At 39.0% G+C, this 22,067-nt stretch overlaps 1 protein-coding gene across 15 annotated transcripts in view; it reads right to left on the reverse strand.

Annotated features, from left to right (window-relative positions):
- Positions 1 to 17,261, reverse strand: part of THOC2 (THO complex subunit 2) — a 119,708-nt gene extending 102,447 nt beyond the window's left edge. For all 15 annotated transcript variants that reach the window (XM_054509101.2, XM_054509100.2, XM_064574535.1 and 12 more), the window contains exon 1: positions 17,129 to 17,261. In XM_054509101.2, coding sequence (XP_054365076.1) covers positions 17,129 to 17,199 — 71 coding nt within the window. In that variant the 5' untranslated portion in view covers positions 17,200 to 17,261. The remainder of the gene's footprint in view (positions 1 to 17,128) is intronic.
- Positions 17,262 to 22,067: the final 4,806 nt, after the last annotated feature.

Raw genomic sequence — 22,067 nt, forward strand, 5'->3', positions numbered from 1 at the left:
GGGCACATACTGCATGGAGCACTGGATGTTATACGAAAACAATGGATCATGGATCACTACATCAAAAACTAATGATGTATTGTATGGTGACTAACATAATATAATAAAATTTAAAACTACAAAAAAAAAGAAATGTCTCTGTACTGAAGTATTTCAGCTAATAAAGAAAGGAATGACAGAAGAACACCATTTAAAGATCCCTAATAAATTAAAGGATCTAAACATCTATCAATAACTGTTTACATCACAAGAGACAATCAAACATTTTGTGTGTCCTAATCCTGATGAAAGAATACACCACCCACCTATGAAGTTGTCTTTAAGAAAAAAAAAAAAGCCATGAACCTAAATTCGAACTGTGGGAAACTGTACAGACAATGACCCAGTCTCTTCAACAAATACACTGCAAGAAAAAATTAAAGATGCCGGGAATCCTCAGGTTAAAAAAGGCTTGAGAGATACATCAATCACAGTGTTTGGATCCTGTTTCAAACAAGTATTTTTTTTTTCAAGTATTTTTAAAATTAATATTTCTGAGTCAACTAGAGTATTTTATAAAGATCTTATAAACTTTGGGGGCGCCTGGGTGGTGCAGTCAGTTAAAGCATCTGACTCTTGGTTTCGGCTCAGGTCTGACCTAAGGGTCATGAGATCAAGTCCCACGTGGGCTCTGTGCTCGTCAGGGAGTCTGCTTGAGTTTCTCCCTCTCACTCTGCCCCTCCCCCCAGCTCGCTCTCTCTCATGCTCTCTCAAATAAATCTTCAAAAAAATCATTTTATAGGGGCGCCTGGGTGGTTCAGTTGGTTAAGCAACTGCCTTCGGCTCAGGTCATGATCCTGGAGTCCCAGGATCGAGTCCCGCATCGGGCTCTCTGCTTAGCGGGGAGTCTGCTTCTCCCTCTGACCCTCCCCACTCTCACGTGCTCTCTCTCTCTCTCATTCTCTTCTCAAGTAAATAAATAAAAAAATCTTAAAAAAAAATCATTTTATAAATTTTATAAAAATGTATCTTTAAAAGATAATACTGAAATATTCACGGATAAAATGAGAATGGGAAAATGGGTGTGGGGTATTAGGTGAAAGAAGATTGGCCAGCAGTTGAGAACTAGCAAAGCTGACTGATGGATGATTTCATTAGTATTCTGAATACCTTCTCATCTGTTTGAGATTTTTTTCCAATAATAAAGTTTAAAAACAAAAAAACTGAAAGTTGAAAAAAAAACTTATATTTTAAATACCTCTTCATTAGATTAATTTAAATACTGTAAAGAAGGATAGATATACACAAAACAGTGAAAAGAGGTATGCTTAACTGGAATTCCAGAGAGAAGAGAGAACAGGGACAAAAACAATTTTTGAAGAAATAATAGCCAAGAATTCAGTTTTCTAGAACTGAAGTAAAATCCACAACTGGACACATCATAATAAAGCTAGAGAAAACCAAAGATAAAATCAGTTAAGCACCTGAGGGAAAAAAGACAGTATCTTCAGGACTTCTCAACCAGAACACTGAATGCAAAAGACAGCTGAAAGATACACCCAAAGTGCTACAACAAAGTATTTGCCCACCCAAAAAACAGTTCCAAGTTCCAAGAAAAGGCAAAATAAGGACTGAAGTTCAGACAAATAACTGATTCACACACTAAAATAAACACTTAAGGACATTTTTTAGGCAGAATAAAAGTTATTCCAGAGAGAACTTTGGAGTTGAAGCAAGAAATGAGGAAAAAGTGGCAAGTATATGGGTAATTCTAAAAGAATATCAACTGATAACAATAATATGCCTTGTGGTATTTAAACATGTGCAGTATTAAATATATAAATAAATGGAAATATTGAAATACATCAAGACTTATGTGGGTTTATCCCAAATACACAAAGTTGGTTCAGATTAATTCACCACATTAAACTGACTTTTAAAAATCACACGACTTCAACAGATGCATAAAAGACATTTGACAAAATTCAACATCCATTCACTACTTTTTTAAAAAAGACTTAAAATAGGAACAGAAAGGAACCGTTATAATTTGGTAAAGTAGCAGTTCTGACAATGTGGTTCATGAACCTCTGATCCCCAAGACACGTTCTAGAGTTCTGCAAGGTCAAAACCATATTCATAATAATACTAAGACTTCATTTCCCTTTTTTGCAGTATTAACATTTACACTAACAGTTCATTTCTTTTTTTTTCTTAGAGGGGGAAGGGGCAGAGGGAGGAGAGAGAATTCTCAGCAGGCTCCACACCCAGCTTGAAGCCCTACATGGGGCTCGATCTCACAACCCTGAGAGATCATGACCTGAGCCGAAATCGAGAGTCCAACGCTTAACCAGCTGAGCCACCCAGGCGCCCCTGCACTAACCGTTCAAAAGAAAAGGAAGGAAAGAGAGCTGGCACCTTAGCACATATCAAGGCACTTGCACCAAACTGCTTCATTGATTCTCCATGACCAAGAAATCAAAGGAAAGAGGGACACCTGGGTGGTTCAGTTGGTTGCGCATCGGACTCTTGATTTTGGCTCAGGTCATGATCTCATGGGTTCTGAGACTGAGCCCCACATTGGACTCTCTGGTCAGTGGAGAGTCTGCTTGGGATTCTCCCCCTCTGCCTCTCCCCCAACCCACATGTGCATGCTCGCTCGCTCTCTCTCAAATCAACCTTTAAAAAAAAAAAAAGAAAGAAATCAAAGGAAAGAATAAAGCCAGTCCCGTGTAAGATGTCACCAAACTATTTTATTTTTCATGATCATTCACAAAACAAAAGCCAGTTTCACTTAAGAAGGTACTTGATGGGCGTGGCATCAGCAAGATGGCAGAACAGGAAGTCCCACATTTTCCTTCCTCCCAAAGAAACACCAACTCAACAACAATACACATACCAATTCCCATCATGAGAAATTCAGAAACCAGTTAAGAAGCTCCTGCACACCAGGTGAGCACTAAACCAACTGCATCAAAGCCAGCAGGAAAATTCATGTCACCCTTTCACCACAGTCCTTCCTCCTGGCACAGCACCACACAATTAGGAAAAAAACCTCCCAGCTCCCAAATTCCCCCTAAGGATGAAAGAGAAGACTGGACTTTATATCTAACATTCTGACTTGGGGTAGGCGCTGCCTGAGGAATTAGTTTCTTTCCTGAACATCTTGGAGCACAGACAGGACCTTGCATACCCTAGGTGCCTGAGGCCTGCTGACAACACAACAAAAAGCTGGGTGGCAAGCTGCAGATTCAGAGAATCCATATTACAACAAACAGAAACCAATACAGCTCAGCAACCTCTCCCTCAGGGGAGAAAGAATATCCAACATTCCAGCTTTTGGGGGGACTGCCTGAAGGACTAGTTTCTGTTTAGACTGACCTAGGGCAGTGACAGCATCCAACCTACTCTAGCTGCCTAGGGGCCACCAAGAACAAAAAAGAGCTGGGTGGTATGCTGCTACTTCATAGGACCCAGAGTACAACAGATGGACACCAAAGGATACAAGAGTACAAGCTTCTGAAAAAAAGAAACTGGAAAATTCCTTTAATGTGGAATCTACACACATAAATCCAAAAGACACATCCAGAGAAAAGGTTTGAGAAGCCCCCAGAATCTATAGCCAGGCTGATTGGTAAAGGCTTTTCCCTGTACTAAGCAGGTCCATAAAGACTGGGAGAGAGGAGTGTTTTTTCAAATATAATCATACAAACACAAAATTAAAAAGAACGTAAAGAGGGGCGCCTGGGTGGCTCAGATGGTTGGACGTCTGCCTTCGGCTCAGATCATGATCCCAGGGTCCTGGGATCGAGCCCCACATTGGGCTCCTGGCTCGGCGGGAAGCCTGCTTCTCCTTCTCCCTCTGCTTCTCCCCTGCTCATGCTCACTCTCTGTGTCTAAAATGAATAAATAAAATCTTTAAAAAAAAAAAAAAAAAAGAACATAAAGAAACAGGGAAGACGGCTCAATAAGAGGAACAAAATGGGTCTCCAAAAACTGACCCTAAAGAATTAAGAGATACAGGGCGCCTGGGTGGCTCAGACGGTTAAGCATCTGCCTTCGGCTCAGGTCATGGTCCTGGGATCGAGTCCCGCATCGGGCTCCCTGCTCCTTGGGAGCCTGCTTCTCCCTCTGCTTCTCTCTCTCTCTCTCTCATGAATAAATAAATAAAATCTTTAAAAAAAAAAAAAAAGAATTAGAGATACATGAGTTACCTGACAAAGAATTTAAAATAACTATCATAAAGATGCTCAATGAGCTCAGGAAAATGCAACAATAAAATGAGATTTTCAACAAAAGGACAGAAAATATTTAAAAGGAGCCAAACAAATTCTGGAGCTAAAGAATGTAATAACTGGGGCCCCTGGCTGGCTCAGTCAGTAGACCATGAAACTCCTGATCTCAGAGTCGTGAGTTTGAGCCCCATATTGGGCATGGAGCCTACTTAAAGGAAAAAAAAAAAAAACAACTAATAACTGACCTGAAAAATAAACAGAGGAGTTCAAAAGCATTTATGGATAATCACATGCAAAAGAATGAAATTGGACACTTATATCATGCAAAAACCAACTCAAAATGGATTAAATACATAAATTTAAGATCCAAAACTGTGGCATTCCTAAGAGAAAAGCTTTATGACATTGGTCTTGGCAATGATTTCTTGGCTATGACAACAAAAGGAAAAACAGACAAGTAGGACATCAAGCTAAAAATTGTATGCACAGCAAAGGAAACAGAATGAAAAGGCAACCTATGGAATGGAAGAAAATATATGCAAACCATATATCTGATAAGGGGTTAATATCCAAAATATATAAGGAACATCTATAATTCAATAGCAAAAAAACAAGCCAATTAAAAAATGGGCAAAGAACTTGAACACATTTCTCCAAAGCAGACATAAAAATGGCCAATAGTTATATGAAAAGATGTACAACATCACTTATCAAGAGAAATGTAAATCAAAACCACAGGTATTACTTCTGTAAGGATGGCCATTATAAAAAAAAAACAGAAACAGAACACCTGATAAAGGAGTTATCCAAAATATACAAAGAACTCTTAAAATTCAATAAAAAAAACTTCAATTTAAAAATGGGCAAAAGACCTTAACAGACATTTCACCAAAGATATACAGATGGCAAAATAAGCATATGAAAAGATGCCTTACATTATATGTCATCAGGGAAATGCAAATTAAAACAAGATACCACTACACACCTATTAGAATTGCCAAAATCTGGAAAACCGCCAATACTGAATGCTATTAAGGATGTGGCACAACAGGAACTCTCAATCATTACTGGTGGAAATGAAAAATGGTACAGCCACATTGGAACAGTTTGGTGGCTTCTTATAAAACTAAACATACTCTAACCTTATGATCCAGCAATCTCACTCCTTGGTATTTACCCAAAAGAAGTGAAAACTTGGGGCGCCTGGGTGGCTCAGTTGGTTAGGCGACTGCCTTCGGCTCAGATCATGATCCTGGAGTCCCGGGATCGAGTCCTGCATCGGGCTCCCTGCTCGGCAGGGAGTCTGCTTCTCCCTCTCCCACTCCCCGTTTGTGTTCCCTCTCTCACTGTGTCTTTCTCTGTCAAATAAATAAATAAAATCTTTAAAAAAAAAAAAAAGAAGTGAAAACTTATGTCCACACAAAAACCTACACATAGATGTTTACAGCAGCTTTATTCATAATTGCCAAAACCTGGAAGCAACCAAGATGTACTTCAGTAGGTGAATGGATAAAATGGTACATCCACACTATGCTATTATTCCGTACTGAACAGAAATGAGCATTCAAGCCATGAAAAAACATGGGGGAACCTTAAATGCATATTACTAAGTGAAAGAAACCAATCTGAAAAAGCTATATAGTATATATTCCCAACTATATGACATTTTGGAAAAGGCAAAACTATGGAGAGAGTGAAAAGATCAGTGGTTGCCAGGGGTTGGGGGTAGCCAGAGAGATGAACAAACAACACAGAGGATACTTAGAACAGGGGAAATACTCTGATACTGTAACAGAGGATACATATCAGTACACATTTATACAAACCCACAGAATATACAACACCAAGAATGAAGTCAAAGGTAAACTATGAACTTTGGGTGATTGTGATATGTCAACGTAGATTCACCAACTGTAACAATAAAGGTACCACTCTGGTGGGGAATGTTGAAAATAAAGAAGATAGCTATGCATGTGTGGGGGCAAGGGGTAAATGGGAAATCTCTGTACCTTCTTCTCTATTTTTCGATTAACCTAAAACTGCTGTCAAAAATTAATTCTTTAAAAAGAAAATAACAAGTGCTGGGGAGGAGAAACCAGAATCCTTGTGAATTGTTGGTGGAAATGTAAAATGGTGCAGCAACTACGGGTAGCAGTATGGAAATTCCTCAAGAAATTAAAAATAGAACTACAATCCAGCAATCCCACTTCTGGGTATTTATTCACAAGAGTTGAAATCAGGATTTCAAAAAGGTATTTGCACTCCCATGTTCACTGCAGCATTATTCACAATAGCCAAAAGGTAGAAACAACCTAAATGCACATCAACAGATGAATGTATAAAGAAAATGTGGCATATACATACAACTGAATATTCCTTCAGCTATAAGAAGGAATTTCTGTCATATACTACAACATAGATGAGCCTTGAGGATAGTATGCAAAGTGAAATAAGTCAGTCACAGAAGCATAAATACTGCACAATTCTGTTTATATGAAGTATATCTAAGGGAGTCAAATTCATAGAAGCAGAAAATGTAATTTCAATGGCTGCCAGGGACTAGAGGAAAAGAGAAATGGGGAGTTGCTATTCAATGGGTATAAAACTTCAGTTACACAAGACGAAAAAGATCCAGAGATCTATTGTACAACATTGTGCTTATCTTTAACAATATGGTACTGTTCACTTAAAAATTTGGTAAGGCTGATCTCGTTATGCGTTTTTATCTACAATAAAAAAAAAAATGTGCTTGATGAAGTAGTAAAAAAAAATATTAATTTAATTAAATCCTGAGCCCTGAGAACACGTCCTTTTTTTAAGAACATGTATTTTAATATTCTATGTGACAAAATGGAAGGTACACATAAAGCATTTCTGCCACACACCAAAATACTGTAGTTGTCTCCAGGAAAATCACTTAAGCAACTGTTTAAATTGTGAGCTAAGCTAGCTGCTTTTTCATAAAATGCCATTTTTACTTGAAAGAACAACTGACAAACAATGGTTATTCAGACTTGGGTCTTTGGCAGGCGTTTTCTCAAAAATGAACCAACTGAGCCAGTCACTTCAAGGAAAACAACTGAGAGTATGTGATGCCAATGATAAAATGTGAGGTTTCAAACAAAAATCCAAATAGTGAAAAACTTACAGCTGCCACCATGGACTTGACTAATTCCCAATTCATAAAAACTTTCCTGATTAGTTCAGTGATGATACTAAAGAATGTGGGGTTTTTTTAATTTAATACAATGTACTGTGTCAATATTTGGAAGAGCTGCATCATTCAGGGAACCAGTATTTTCCAACCGACCAATGCAAAATAATTCATGGATAAAAGATTTCAAATAAAAGACAAATGCATTTTAACATAGTACAAAAAGTTCACTGATGTGGTTCTGGATTTGGCATTGCAACAAACCATTAAGAAACAACCACCTGACAAATTTTGACATGATACCAAAGAAGAATATATACAATTACCTGAAAAGACTATTAAAATTCTCCTCCTTTTTCCAACTATTTATCTGTGTGAGGCTGGATTTTCTTCATATACATCATCCACAACAATATATTGCAAACCCTACTTCATAGCACATATAAAAATCAACTCCGGGGCGCCTGGGTGGCTCAGTTGTTAAGCATCTGCCTTCGGCTCAGGTCATGATCCCAGGGTCCTGGGATCGAGCCCCACATCGGGCTCCCTGCTCCGCGGGAAGCCTGCTTCTCCCTCTTCCACTCCCCCTGCTTGTGTTCCCTCTCTCACTGTGTCTCTCTCTGTCAAATAAATACATAAAAAGTCTTAAAAAAAAAAAATTTAAAAAAAAATCAACTCCATTTAGGTAAGGCTTAAAAATGAAAAGCAAAATAATGTTTCCAGACGATCATAGGAGGATAAGTTCATTTGCCTTGGAATGGGGAAAAGACTGCTTAAACACAAAAAAACTACTAATCATAAAGCAAAAGATCAATAAATTTGACATTAAAATAACTTCTGTTCATCAAAAATCACCATTTTAAGAATGGAAATGCAAGCCAAAGAGTAAAAGATATCTGCCACATACACACTATAACTCACAAAGGACACAAATACAGACTCTACAAAGAACCCCTCCAAATCAATGAAAGAGGGTACCTGGGTGGCTCAGATGGTTAAGCATCTGCCTTCGGCTCAGGTCATGGTCTCAGGGTCCTGGGATCGAGTCCCGCATCAGGCTCCCTGCTCAGCGGGGAGCCTGCTTCTCCCTCTGCCCCCCTCTCTTTCTCTCTGTCTCTTACGAATAAAGAAATAAAATATTTTTTAAAAAATTTAAAAATAAATCAATCAATGAAAGAAATGCAAACAATCCAATAGAAAAATGGAAGAAAAAATATAAAGAGGCCTTTCACAAGAAATCAAAAATCCAACCGGCCAATAACATATAAAAAAATGCCCATGGGGACACCTGGGTGGCTCAGTCGGTGAAGTGTCTGCCTTTGGCTCAGGTCATGATCCCAAGGTCCTGGGATCAAGTCCCACATCGGGCTCCTGACTCAGGGGGGGGCCTGTCTTCTCCCTCTGCCTACCGCTCTCCCTGCTTGTGCGTTTTTGCTTGCCCACTCTCTCTCTCTCTCTGACAAATAAATAAAATCTTTAAAAAAAATTAAAATTAAAAAAGATGCCCATGAAAATATAAGCCCCGATATAACACCATTACACAAATATTGACAAAAAATTTAAAGTCTGACAATATTAGGGATGCCTGGGTGGCTCAGTCCGTTAAGCGTCTGTTTTTGGCTCAGGTCATAATCCCAGAGTCCTGGGATAGAGTCCCACATCAGGCTCAGCTGGGAGCCTACTTCCCCCTCTGCCTGCCACTCCCCCTGCTTGTGCTCTCTCTCTCTGACAAATAAATAAAATCTTTAAAGTCTGACAATATTAAATGTTAGCGAGGATGCGAAGCAAGGTGAACTCCCATACACCTGCTTTTGGGAGTGTATTTTGAAATAGCTTCACAGTTTATAGGAGAGCTAAAGTTAGTCACAATCTAGAACCCAGCGATTTTCTACACTTCAGTATATATCCCACAAAAACACATGCTTATATACACCAAGATACTTGTATAAGAATGTTTCATTGGCGCTGTTGGTAATAGTTGAAATTTCAAAACAGCAAAATTGTTTATCAATAGCACAAGAAATAAAATTATGGTAGAGTTATGCAATGGAGCATCTTGTAACTATGAAAATCAAAGAATGGCAAATACTTGCAAAAATACTGATGGATCCTCAAGACATAATGTTGCGCAAAAGCAGCCAGATACAAGAGAATACACCCTCTATGATTCCATTTATAGGAAATTCAAGAACAAACTTAAGCTTATAGGGTAGTAAAACTGTAAATAAAAACAAGGAAGAGAAAACCATAAATGTCAGGATAATGGTTACCACGGAGAGGTAAAAAGTGTGCTATCTGGAAGGCGGTTGTCTTGACCTAGGTGTGAGTTACATGGATGTGCATATTACACTGATTCTTTAAGCTCTACATTTAAGTTTTATGCAATTTTCTGCATTGTTTTAATTGCACAATTTACAAAAAGAAATATTCTTATTACAAGTTGCACAAGGCTCTAACAAAAAAGAAAACCAATGAATGCGTGTTTTTTACTTTTATGTCTAGCAATCCTTTTTCCGCAGTCAAAACAAATAATTTTTTAAGACTTCTAGAATATCAGGCGCCTGGGTGGCTCAGTCGTTAAGCGTCTGCCTTCGGCTCAGGTCATGATCCCAGGGTCCTGGGATGGAGTCCCACATCGGGCTCCCTCCTCGGGGGAAGCCTGCTTCTCCCTCTCCCCCTCCCGCTGCTTGTGTTCCTGCTCTCGCTATCTCTGTCTCTGTCAAATAAATAAATAAAATCTTTAAAAAAAAAAAAGACTTCTAGAATATCACTCTATATCACACCTAAAGTGAACTATGCCACATTACAATCACCCACAGAGAGATTATCTACTTTGCAGATTATTGCAGCTATTGCAGCTCACCACTCTGTCTTTTGATTATTTCAATACTCCATCATCATGATGAGCAGAGTACGGTTGTTTAAAGTCAATAAAGTAGGGCACCTGGGTGGCTCAGCTGGTTAAGCGACTGCCTTCGGCTCAGGTCATGATCCTGGAGTCCCGGGATCGAGTCCCACATCGGGCTCCCTGCTCAGCAGGGAGTCTGCTTCTCCCTGTGACCCTCCTCCCTCTCATGCTCTCTGTCTCTCATTCTCTCTCTCGCAAATAAATAAAATCTTTTAAAAAAAATAAATAAATAAAGTCAATAAAGTAAACTTTTCTTGATCAACAATTCACACGTAGGTCTCACAAAATTATCTTCAAAGTCAAAGAATAAAAAGGCCTTGCCAATGGAGACTAATTAAATCTGCACAGTTTGAAATTTTCATTTAGTTATTAGTTTCTTAACCAACTCCTATTAAAAAACAGAAAGAAATTTTCAGAGAGTACATTATAAATGGTAAAATAAACTGATTTAAGTTTGACCCCAAATACTTTCAACTACTTCCCTGAAGAACTAGACAGGCTTTCCAATGTGCTGAGAACAGTAGTAAAGCTTTTAATTTCTCAAAATGTTAAACCTACCACAAGCTTATCTGAAATATAAAACAAAGTCAATCTTCCTTCCAACAAGCAACACAGAAAAATCTGCTTCAGACTAGCATCACAAAATGTAACCTAAAAATGTCTACCATGTAGCTCTTTTCTGTTAAGAGTAAATATATAACAAAGTTGGGGCGCCTGGGTGGCTCTGTCATTTAGGTGTCTGCCTTTGGCTCAGATCGTGATCCCGGGGTCCTGGGATCCAGCCGTGTTGGGCCTCAGGGAGCCTGCTTCTCCCTCTCCCTCTGCAGCTCCCCCTCCTTGGGCTCTCTCATTCTCGCTGGTTCTCTCTCGCTCGCTCATATAAATAAGTAAAATCTTAAAAAAAAAAAAAAAGTATATCAAGATCACTTCAATATTTGTTATAAAGTATTAAAACAATTCCTTGTGGTTCTCACTGTCCCCAAAGGTTCAATTCCCTTTAGAAAGTAGTAGTAGGAAACACTGGTTTTTGACAGAAGAATGGAATGGAATCAAGTAACTCATCTTTCCCTTTGTATCCAGACTACTAAAAAGCAAGGTCAAATATTCCTTATGGTGAACATTATATGCTTGTTTACATTTTCAATAGCTTCATTTTCTGTTTGTTTTAATAAGTTTAAAGCATGTCTTTCACAATAATCCTTCCAGTGGGGAGGAGGGAATGTCAGTGTTCCCACCTCATCCCACCTAATCTAATGGGTACAGCCATTGTTACATAATTTTAAGAAGTAATTGAAACATAATTCCATCTTGTCAGTCACAAGGCCACAAACATACTCATTAGAATGTAGGTGATAATGTCATCATGAACTATTAATTAGCATCTCAAAGATTTGCTCAAATTGTGTAAGGAATCACTGATGGTTTATTACGATAAGGCAATTCACCTGCATAAGATACTTTTATTTCCCTAGTATAAAACAGTTTTCTCTAGTTGTAGGAGGAAACTAAACCAATTGCTAAGAATGTTTCCCCAATCAGTAAATTTGTCCATGCTCTTCTCCCTAAGTAATTCACTAACAGAAGATCAATCATAAAGTATCCTTAAAAAAACAATTCTGGGTGCCTCAGTCCGATAAGCGTCTACCTTCAGCTCAGGTCATGATCCCAGGTCCTGGGATTAGGCCCACATCAAGCCCCTCATCACATTGCTTCTCCCTCTCCCTCTGCTGCTCCCCTGGCTTGTGCTCTCTGTCAAATAAATAAAATCTTAAAAAAAAAAAAAAAAAAAAAAAAACCACAATTCTGTTTTTGAATACTGCATGTCCTACCACACCCGTTAAACAGTTTTAGTAATCTATCCTAAATTATAAAGGAAGAAAAAAAAACAAAACTACCTCCAGCAGTTGCCCATTTTAACGTGGCTTAAAAAATAATCAAATATTCTGCCTCAGTCTAAGTGATTATTTTATTCCTCTCATAACCTCCAAATAATTGAGTTTGCCAGTTTTTCCACTTTTAAAACAATTTGGTACTATTATGGAGGAGATGCTGTCTCAGGTCCCTGAGAACAAAGACAGAATCTACATTCTGTCAAAGACCTGTGAAACTTAAACTGAATGTCTTAAATTCCTCCAAGGACTCATGAGGTATTTTGTGAATAGTTCTTGAGTATTTAGCTTTCTACCTTACTTGAACCCATTTTCCAGTAAAAAAGGAAACAGCACAAGCCTGAGCTACTTGATTATGGTCACCATCTCAAAGTTGGCTTCACATATGAAACACTGATGTCAATCTATCCTTCAATTAATTCTTAAAAGCAAAACAACAAAAAAGGCTAAATTTGGTGAAGCAAAGTACTACCTCTACTATCATTATCAGAACAGAAATATAACACAAAAATGAAATATTGGGCATGCAGTTTTATCTTGAAACATGCATTTATGAAAATGAAAATATTCACTTTATGAGGAGGAAAGGGAACAGGAAATGTTTAAAAAAGAACAAAGGTTCCTGCACACAAGTACATTAATAGCGCTCTTTCTACCTTAATATTTAAGCACTGGAGAATAATTTAATTTTTCTAACAAAGAAAGCAATAGCCTAGAAAATCTCCTGATATTGATACAACATTTTTTTGAAAAATGCCATTTCTCTTACCAGGAAAAAGGACCAAGATTTATTCTTAATTTGTGAATACAGGTCAAAATGAGAAAAAGAATGCCAATGAAAACTAAAATATGAAGAAAAGGCTTCAGATAAAACTTCAGCTGAATTTAGAGCATCTTTTGAAGAAAAAAAAAGACAACTACCAAGACAAATCTCTTTGAATGATGATTTGCCATAAACTCCTTCCTCCTACCTCCCTCCAAAAAATTCAGGTCAGACATTTAATGAACGTCCAAATGCACTCAGCTAAGTTCTGGAAGATGTAAAATCATTTAGCAGCAGCAAAAGAAAAAGAATGGCAATCAAAACATCTGGCAATTAAATTTTAAAAGCTTATTATAACGACCAATAATTAATAAGGTGAGATCTAACAAAAATTTCTAATTGATATGTAAATTTTTTATATAATTAAGTTCTTGGAACAAATAGATAATATTCAACAAATATAGGTATTTCAAAATTAGACCAAGTATGGACATGAGGCAAAATTAGACCAAGTATGGACATGAGGACAGATTAAGACCTTGGAACATAAACCCTCCATTAAAGTTGCTTGTGACACAAAGAAATGTTGAGTTCACTGTGTTAATGATTTCTACTAAAAACAAAATTCACCACTGGATCTACCAGCACATGCAAGTTTATTAGCATAATCATGGCAAGTTCTATGCTTATATGAAGTTGTCAAGAAACTAAAACTCTAATTCCAAAATTGAAGTGATTAAATCCTTATCTTTCATATGTGGCAGAATTCATAAGTTTGCATTTAGATGTGAAACTTTTAAGAATAGATCTAAATGTTACTAGAAAAGACCCTTAATAATTATGTTTTGGTAGTCCTCCTTTGTCCTTTTGGTATCTGTGGGTAAAGATCACTTTAAGAGTTCTATAATTTATCATTAAAAACATAATCAGTATCTCTGGAAACAACAGGTTAGCTAGGTATGTGACTGACCACTTAGACAAGCAAAATAAAGTTTTTTCTTTTCCCCATAATTACCTAACAAAGCTTATTCTTCAAAGCCAAGACTTTCCATCTTAATACAGATGCTTTTCAACTTATTGAAAATCTTAATTAAGAAACTGCTCTCTCTGAAATTTACTAAATGCCCCATACATCTCATGTGTTGCTTTAACACTATGTGGCTGAAGTTGACTACAACTCCCAAAATATACTGGTAAGAAGTGACCGACAAGAAATGAACTAAAGGGCGCCTGGGTGGCTCAGTTGGTTAAGCGACTGCCTTCAGCTCAGGTCATGGTCCCAGGGTCCTGGGATCGAGTCCCACATCGGGCTCCCTGCTCTGCAGGGAGCCTGCTTCTCCCTCTCCCACTCCCCCTGCTTGTGTTCCCTCTCTCACTGTGTCTCTCTCTGTCAAATAAATAAATAAAATCTTTAAAAAAAAAGAAATGAACTAAAAACCTCATGAAATATTTCATGCATTTTTCTTTAAAAGATAATTTTCAGTCAAGTTAAATCTCATCTGCTAATTTATCTCGCTAAAAACTAAAAACCCACACAAGATATTATTTTAAATATTGGTCATATTCTAAAAGCCAAATCTATAAATGGATTCACTAATAATTTGTTGGCACATTACCTTCATTTTTAACATTTCTAGTTGCTGGCTTATAATTAAGAGGCTCTGTTTTCAGAGAAAGGAAAGGATTTTTGGTAATATATTTACAAGACCATTCATTCTAATAAAATGAAAATGCTAGATAAAAGAACTCTGAAGTTAGACTATATGCAACAAAGTTTTGAAAGAGGGGAAGAGGTCAAATAAATGAAACCTAAGTACTGGATGGTGATGTGTTTGCCTATTTAAAACATTTCATTATGTCATACAATTAACACCTTATGCTCTCTTCATATAACAGAATATAATTATAAAACTGACTACACTGATTTGGATCTACGGTAATTCAAACTACATTCCTCAAGCCATGGAATAACTACATACAAATAAGCCCTAACAACAAGTTTTGAAAAAGCTCTTCAGGAACAATACGGGTAGCATGGATCATGCAAATATACATAAAGTGAATCCAAAATCTCATTTTGACGAGGTACTTCAACCTCCTACATCACTATTTTTCTCCAACCACTGCCGGTAAGAAGTCAAGCAGAATTTCACCTCCTAGCTCTAATACCACTCATTCTAAGGTGAAAGTAATAATAATAAAACTGTCAAAAACAGCTGGAAGGAGGAAGCTGAGCAATCTACTGAAGACGACAGGCCCTAAATAACTAAGTAGGTAAACAAAACAATGAACTGATTTATCAGTTTGGGGAGGTTATCCTAATCTAATATAGATGAAAATGATGGTTTGGTTAGGTAACCTCCCATCCTGCCTTCCCTGCACACAAGGAACTTAATAGCTATTTGTTAAATAGCATGTACAAGGATCTGGAAAATGTTCCTAACAGTTAAAAATGAATGTTTATCGAATAGACTTCTCATTTAATAAACCAATAAGCACTCACTCTAAGCATATGCTAGAAAAGCTAGGGGGAGAAGGGGTGGGAGCGGGGGAGGGGGGGCGGGAGGGTTGAACCAAAATAAATATGAAACATAGTCCCCACTCTTCAAGGGTCTCTCAATTCGTTAGACTACAAGAGTACGCAGGAGAAAGAGTCAAAGACCAATTAATTGCTAACCTGGGTGGTACGGACTTTAAGAGCAAGAGCTGTCCAGAGAAGTTTAAATATCTAAAGATTGGAATAATAATATTACTTTCAATAGCTATCACTTGAGCACTTACTATAAGCCAAGTGCTTTACAGGCATTATTTAGTCTTCACAACAATCCTTTGAGTAGAGTACTTATTAATCCCAATTTACTCAAGGGGAAACGGTCAAAGTGGTTAAGGAACTTACCCAAGGTCACTCAGCTAGTTAAGTGGCTAAGACCGCCGCTTACCCAGGAAATTACAATTCTAGAGCTCACACAGTTAAGACTTCGTAAAGCAGTGCGAGTGCGCGGGGGGGGGGAAGAGGCCATACAGGCTAGCAATATCACACGCGGAAGATCGGGCAACGCATTCCCCTGGTTTCGTTCGAAGTAACGAAGTTACAAAGATTCGTTATCTTTTGCACCAGCAACCTAAACTGACTGGGGGGGAGGAGGGGAGACAACAGCAAAAATGGCTAAGGAGAGTTAATCTCATACAATGTTGAGCTTTAGCTAATAAAGCGATTCAGAGAAAAATTAGAAATAAGTTATTTGTTTTTGAATCTGGGGTTTTACTCCTTAAACGATTTCTTTCTTTCCGAGAGAGCGCGAACTGAAATTTTGGGCCAGGAAACCGCGGGTATGGCAAATTACTGTTTTCTGTATTACCGGGGGGAAAAAAACAAGTTTTATGACTAAAGGAAACGCGTTATTCCAGGTACTCGAGAACCTTGGAGAGTTGCCAAAATTAGTTGCAGTCCCAGGACAAAATGGGGTTTAGGAAACATTTAATGACGAAAGTTGAATCAAACCCGAAATGGCTCTAAAGTGAAAAAACGGAGCAAAGAAATGCCGGTAGGTCTTCGGGGAAAGCGGCAATCCCAGCTACACTTCTCCCACGGCCAGTGGCGCCGCGCGAGGCCGGGACAATCCGAAAGGACCGCTCCCCGGGAGGAAGAGAGGTACCAAGCGGGGCTCTTCGCGACGCCCCGGGCACCGCGGCGGCGGCGGGCGGAGAGGAGAGGAGGGAGTCGGGACGGTTCGCCCTCCTCGGACTTCAGGCAAAGGAGGCGTCGGGCTCCAAACTGCAGAGTCGAACGGGCGCAGAGTGAAGAAATGGGACAGAGAGATGGGAAGTCCGAAACCCCCCGGCGCGGCCCCGTAAAAAGAAAGGAGCCAAGTGAGCTCAAGCGAAGAGGGGGACAAAAAGAGACGGAGCGGGAGCGCGGGGACCCGCAGGGGCGAAACGGGAGTTCTGCTAAGAGACTAAAGGAACACAGCCTACGGCGGGCAACGGAGATTTCAGAGAAGCCAGAGAAGGAAGGAGGTCGGCGACGGTTACCAGCACCTCTCCTCCCCGAGTTCGAAACTCCTAGCCAACCATCCACACCCGCCGCCCGGATGGGGGAGGGGGCACATCTTCCCCCCACAACCTCTCCCCACATGGGAGAGCACGGCTGACGCCCGGGCCCGGCCCGGTCATGCGCCCGCCTCCAGCCCGGACACTCACAATTCGCCTCTCCCTGATTTCTCCCAGTTCTTTATCCACTCTACGGGAACCACCACAGTTGCGGCCGCCATCTTCCCCTCACTAGTAGCAGAGGCCCGGATGTGTAGCACGCGAGCGAGGGGTCAAAGGGGAGCACCGCCCACGGGGAATGCCGGGAGCTGCGAGTTCGGTTTTCGATTTCCCGCCCCACTTTCCTCCCCACCCGCGGAAACCCGAGGCCTTGCCTTTAACTAGGTGGCTGAGACCCATGGGTTCCTTTGCAGAGTGACTGCGCCGACCGCGCCCTCTACAACCCTTGCCCTAGCTTCCCTTTAGAACAGGAAAAATGCCATCCCCAGGCCGATTCATAGCTCTTATCTTCTTCCGTAGTATCTACTCCAGGCCACTAATTCAAACATGTATTTTTCAAGCCCCTAGTATGTGCTAGACAGGGGACAGAGACGCAATAAGCCATTGTGCCTACCCTCAACGAGCTCACAGTCTGTGGGAAAGACAAACATAAGCAGATCAATTACAATACACCCTACTAACTGCTGAGATAAAAGAAATGAATCAGGAAAGAAGCAGCCACTTACTATGTGCTAGACATGCTAATATAAGGGATACAAGCAGAAATTGACCCTTGGAAACACTTGCCACCACCAGTGCTGACACCCTACTGTAATCAGCCTCTGCCTCTGTAACCTTAGACAAAACTAGGAGGCGCAATTACCATAAGAAACAACTTGTTTACATTACAGAGTCTCAAAGTATCTCCCGACCAAGATACTATGATTTCAAAGGCGAAATAAAAACTACAGTGGGAAAACATGGCAGATACCGTCCTAATTGTGATGAAAATCAGCACGCCCAGAAATGGGCATTCTGTGCCTCCTGATAAGGTGCTAAGAAAAACACTAACCAATTTTGTAGCATTCATGACGCCAAAATTCGCATAACCTGAATTTAATCATAAGGGAACATCAAACAAACCCATAGAGGGACAGTCTACAAAATTACTGGCTTGCACTCTTCAAAATCATCAAAGTCACTAATCCTCCAGATTAATAGAAACAGACATGACAACTGATCCCCAGCCAGAAAAAGAACATTTTTCTTTTGCTAAAGGGGGTATTACTGGGACAACTGACAAAATCTGAATATCTATAGATTAATAATACTGTATCAATGTAAATTTCTTGATTTTTATACTTGTAGTATGATTAATGTGAAAGTCTTTGTTTAATACTCGCTGGAGTATTCAGAGATAATGGGGCATTATGTTGCAACTTTAAAATATCTCAGAAGAAAACCCTTGGATGATTAAGCAAATGTAAAATATTAACATTTTAGGAGTCTAAGTGAAGGACATGCAAGGATTCTCTGTTCTATTTGTGCAACTTTTCAAAACAAAAAAAGTTTTAAAAATAAGTGTTTGGCAGAAATTTTAGAAAATAGAGGTAAACCAAAGAAAGAAATCCTACCACACATATATTAAGGTATGAACTTTAGAACTAGTATCTTCTAAATTTGGCAATTTTCACCAAATGCACCAGGTTCATTTGCATTGAAAAGCTGTTGGAGGGATAGGCTGTATTCATAATAAGCCCTGGGGAAATACCACATTGTTCATGATTGTTTTTCATCAGCTATATCTAGTCTCCTAATGTCCTGTCTGATTTTGAAATCCTAAAGCCACTAATTAGAAAATACACACCGTTTAGTTTTAGTGACATCTGCTCATAAAAACCCTTTGTCATTTCAAGGAGGTTCAGAGAAATGAGTGCCTGCTGATCTTTTCATTTTTCATTATTATGGATTTTTCAAGTGTCAACAAAAAGGTATAGTGAATCCTTGCTGTACCATCATCCTGCCTTAAAGAAATGTGAAATCATTATTACAGGATGGCTTCTGTGATACAAGAAACACTATCCTGCTGCTTATCTATACTTCACTGTATAACCCATAGCAGTGGGCACGATCCACATTTGAGTCCAGATAATTCTTTGCAGAGGACAGGGAGGATCCTGTGTATTGTAGAACCCCCCCCCCACACACACACACACACACCAGTTGTTACAACAGTTTCCCCAGACGTTACAAAATGTCTCCTACAGTGCAAAATAACCCCCTGTTGAGAGCCACTGACAATATTCTGCTGTATTGTGGTTTACCTTGCCACTTTGTATCAGAGTGATTTCTCCTTCCAAACACTGAACTGTGAGCAGTATGCATACTACTCAGTATGCTACAAATGTGGTATGACCTGACTGCAGTGATGCCCTTCGAAGCTTTGATTTTCCCTTCTTCCAGAGCCTGCAGAACTATTTTTACATGTTATGATGACTCCTTTAGGAATTCCTCAGAGCTAATTGGCTTTTTGCTCTATAAGATTGCAAAGCTATCACATCTTTTGCATCTTTGCTGTTGGCTTGCCTGTTCTTTGCTATCAGAGTCTGGTATTATCTCAGCAGCTAAGAGTACTGTTCCCTGGTGATCTCACTGGCTCCAGAGTACCAATGGACTAGGCAGGGACAGAGGTCTGTGGTGAAGGCTAGGGATTGGGTAGTTTCAATGTTGACAGTCTGATGCATGGAGTGATAGTTTAATTTTAGGTCACTGTAAGGTCAAGCAAAACAAGACAAAATAAATAAAATAATCGAAGAATGAATGCAAAAACTGTACTCTTTGTGGAATTGTGCCCTAGAATGCTGAGTATTGGTAATGGATTTCTATTAACTAAAGACTTAATTATGTTGAATATACGTATTAAAATTTCTAGGATAACCACTAACATAAAAGCATATTATATCTCTTCCAAACTACCAAAAGGGGGAAAATTAAAAGAGAGAAAGAGGAAAAAATCAACCACCAATCCAAAAAAGGCAAGAAAGGAGGAAAAACTTTTTGGAAAAGTGGGACAAAGAGAATAGAGGAAGATGGTAGATTTAAACTTAAATATATCAATAATTGCATAAAATGTAAATGAACCAAATGCTCCAGTTAAAAGTAAAGATTATCAGTCTGGATTTAAAGAAGTCTAGGGGCGCCTGGGTGGCTCAGTCGTTGAGCGTGTGCCTTCGGCTCAGGTCATGATCCCGGGGTCCTGGGATCCAGCCCCGCATCGGGCTCCCTGCTCTGCGGGAAGCCTGCTTCTCCCTCTCCCACTCCCCCTGCTTGTGTTCCTTCTCTCGCTGTGTCTCTCTCTGTCAAATAAATAAATAAAATCTTTAAAAAAAATAAAATAAAATAAAGAAGTCTAGCTATCTTTAAGAGATACCCCCAAAACACACATACACAGTAAGTCTGAAAGTAAAAATGATGGAAAAAATACATAGGCAAATAGTATGATCAACAAAATATAAGCTGTTATAGCTAGATTAATATCACACAAAACAGATTTCAAGGGAAAAATAATTACTAGATTTAAAGAAGGTTACAAAAGGTGTCTGACTGGCTCATTTGGTAGAGCATGGAACTCTTGGTCTTGGGGTTGTAGGTTCAAGCCCATGCTGGGTGTAGACATTACTTAAAAATAAAATCTTTTAAAAATAATTTTTTAGGGGCGCCTGGGTGGCTCAGTTGGTTAAGCGACTGCCTTCGGCTCAGGTCATGATCCCGGAGTCCCGGGATCGAGTCCCGCATCGGGCTCCCTGCTCTGCAGGGAGCCTGCTTCTCCCTCTGACCCTCCTCCCTCTCATGCTCTCTGTCTCTCATTCTCTCTCTCACAAATAAATAAAATCTAAAAAAAAAAAAACTAAACTAAAAATATTTTTTTAAAAATAAAGAAGGTTACAATATACTGATAAAAATTTCAATTCAACAGAAAAATGTAATAATACTAACTTTGAATGTATTCAACTGCTTTGACTATGTGAAACAAAAATTAACAGAGATATAAGGAGAAATAGACAAATCCACCACCACAGTGAGTTTTTAGTTCATCTCTCTCATAAATTCATAGATGAAGCAGACAAAAAATCAGTAAAGATGTAGAAAATTTGAACATCAAATGAACAAGCTTGTTCTAGTAGATATACAAGAACACTGTACCTAGCAACTGGAAAATAAACATTCTTTGCAAGAACACATGAAAGAGTCACCACGTACAGATTGTTCACTGATCAAAAGCACCTAGCCAAGGGGACAAGTGGGGGTCAAAATTCATCCCATGCTCCACTTGCCAAACCACATGCTCGGGTGTGGTGTTACATCCATCTGGAAGAAAGAGCACATTTTCCTAATTCATACAAAAGCAATATGTCATCTAGTAGTGGTCCAACACATGAAACATTCATGAAAGTTAATCATATGCTAGGTTAAAAAAAAAAAAAGTCAACAAATTTCAAAGACTCAGTCTCAAACAGTTCACATTTTCTGACCCCACTGCAATTAAAGTGGAAATCAGTAACAAGAAGATAAAGAAAACATCTATGTTTGGAAATTTTAAAACATACTTTGAAATCACATGTCAAGAGAAAAAGTCATACTAAAAATTAGAAAATACTTAGAACAGAACAATAATGAAAATATTACATGTCAAAACTAATAGGGGCACATGGCTGTGTCAGTCGGTAGAGGAAGTGACTCTTAATCTTGGGGTTGTGAGGGCACCTGGGTGGCTCAGATGGTTAAGCATCTGCCTTCAGCTCAGGTCATGATCCCAGAGTCCTGGGATCGAGTCCCACATCAGGCTCCCTGCTCCTTGGGAGCCTGCTTCTCCCTCTGCCTCTCTCTCTCTCTCTCTCTCTGTCTGTCATGAATAAATAAATAAAATCTTTAAAAAAAAAAAAATCTTGGGGTTGTGAGCTCAAGCCCCACCTTAGGCATAGAGCCTACTTAAGAAAAAAGAAAACTAATTTAAAAATTATGGGTTGCAGCCCAAGTGGTATTTAGAAAGAAATTTATATTGTGAAACCTTTGTATGATTAAAGAAGTAAGGCTGGGGCTCCTGGGTGGC

Source organism: Mirounga angustirostris, unplaced genomic scaffold (assembly GCF_029215605.1).
Source record: "Mirounga angustirostris isolate CCGP_5_RB_7025 unplaced genomic scaffold, mMirAng1.0.hap1 SCAF_11, whole genome shotgun sequence".
NCBI classification, from domain to species: Eukaryota; Metazoa; Chordata; class Mammalia; order Carnivora; family Phocidae; genus Mirounga; species Mirounga angustirostris.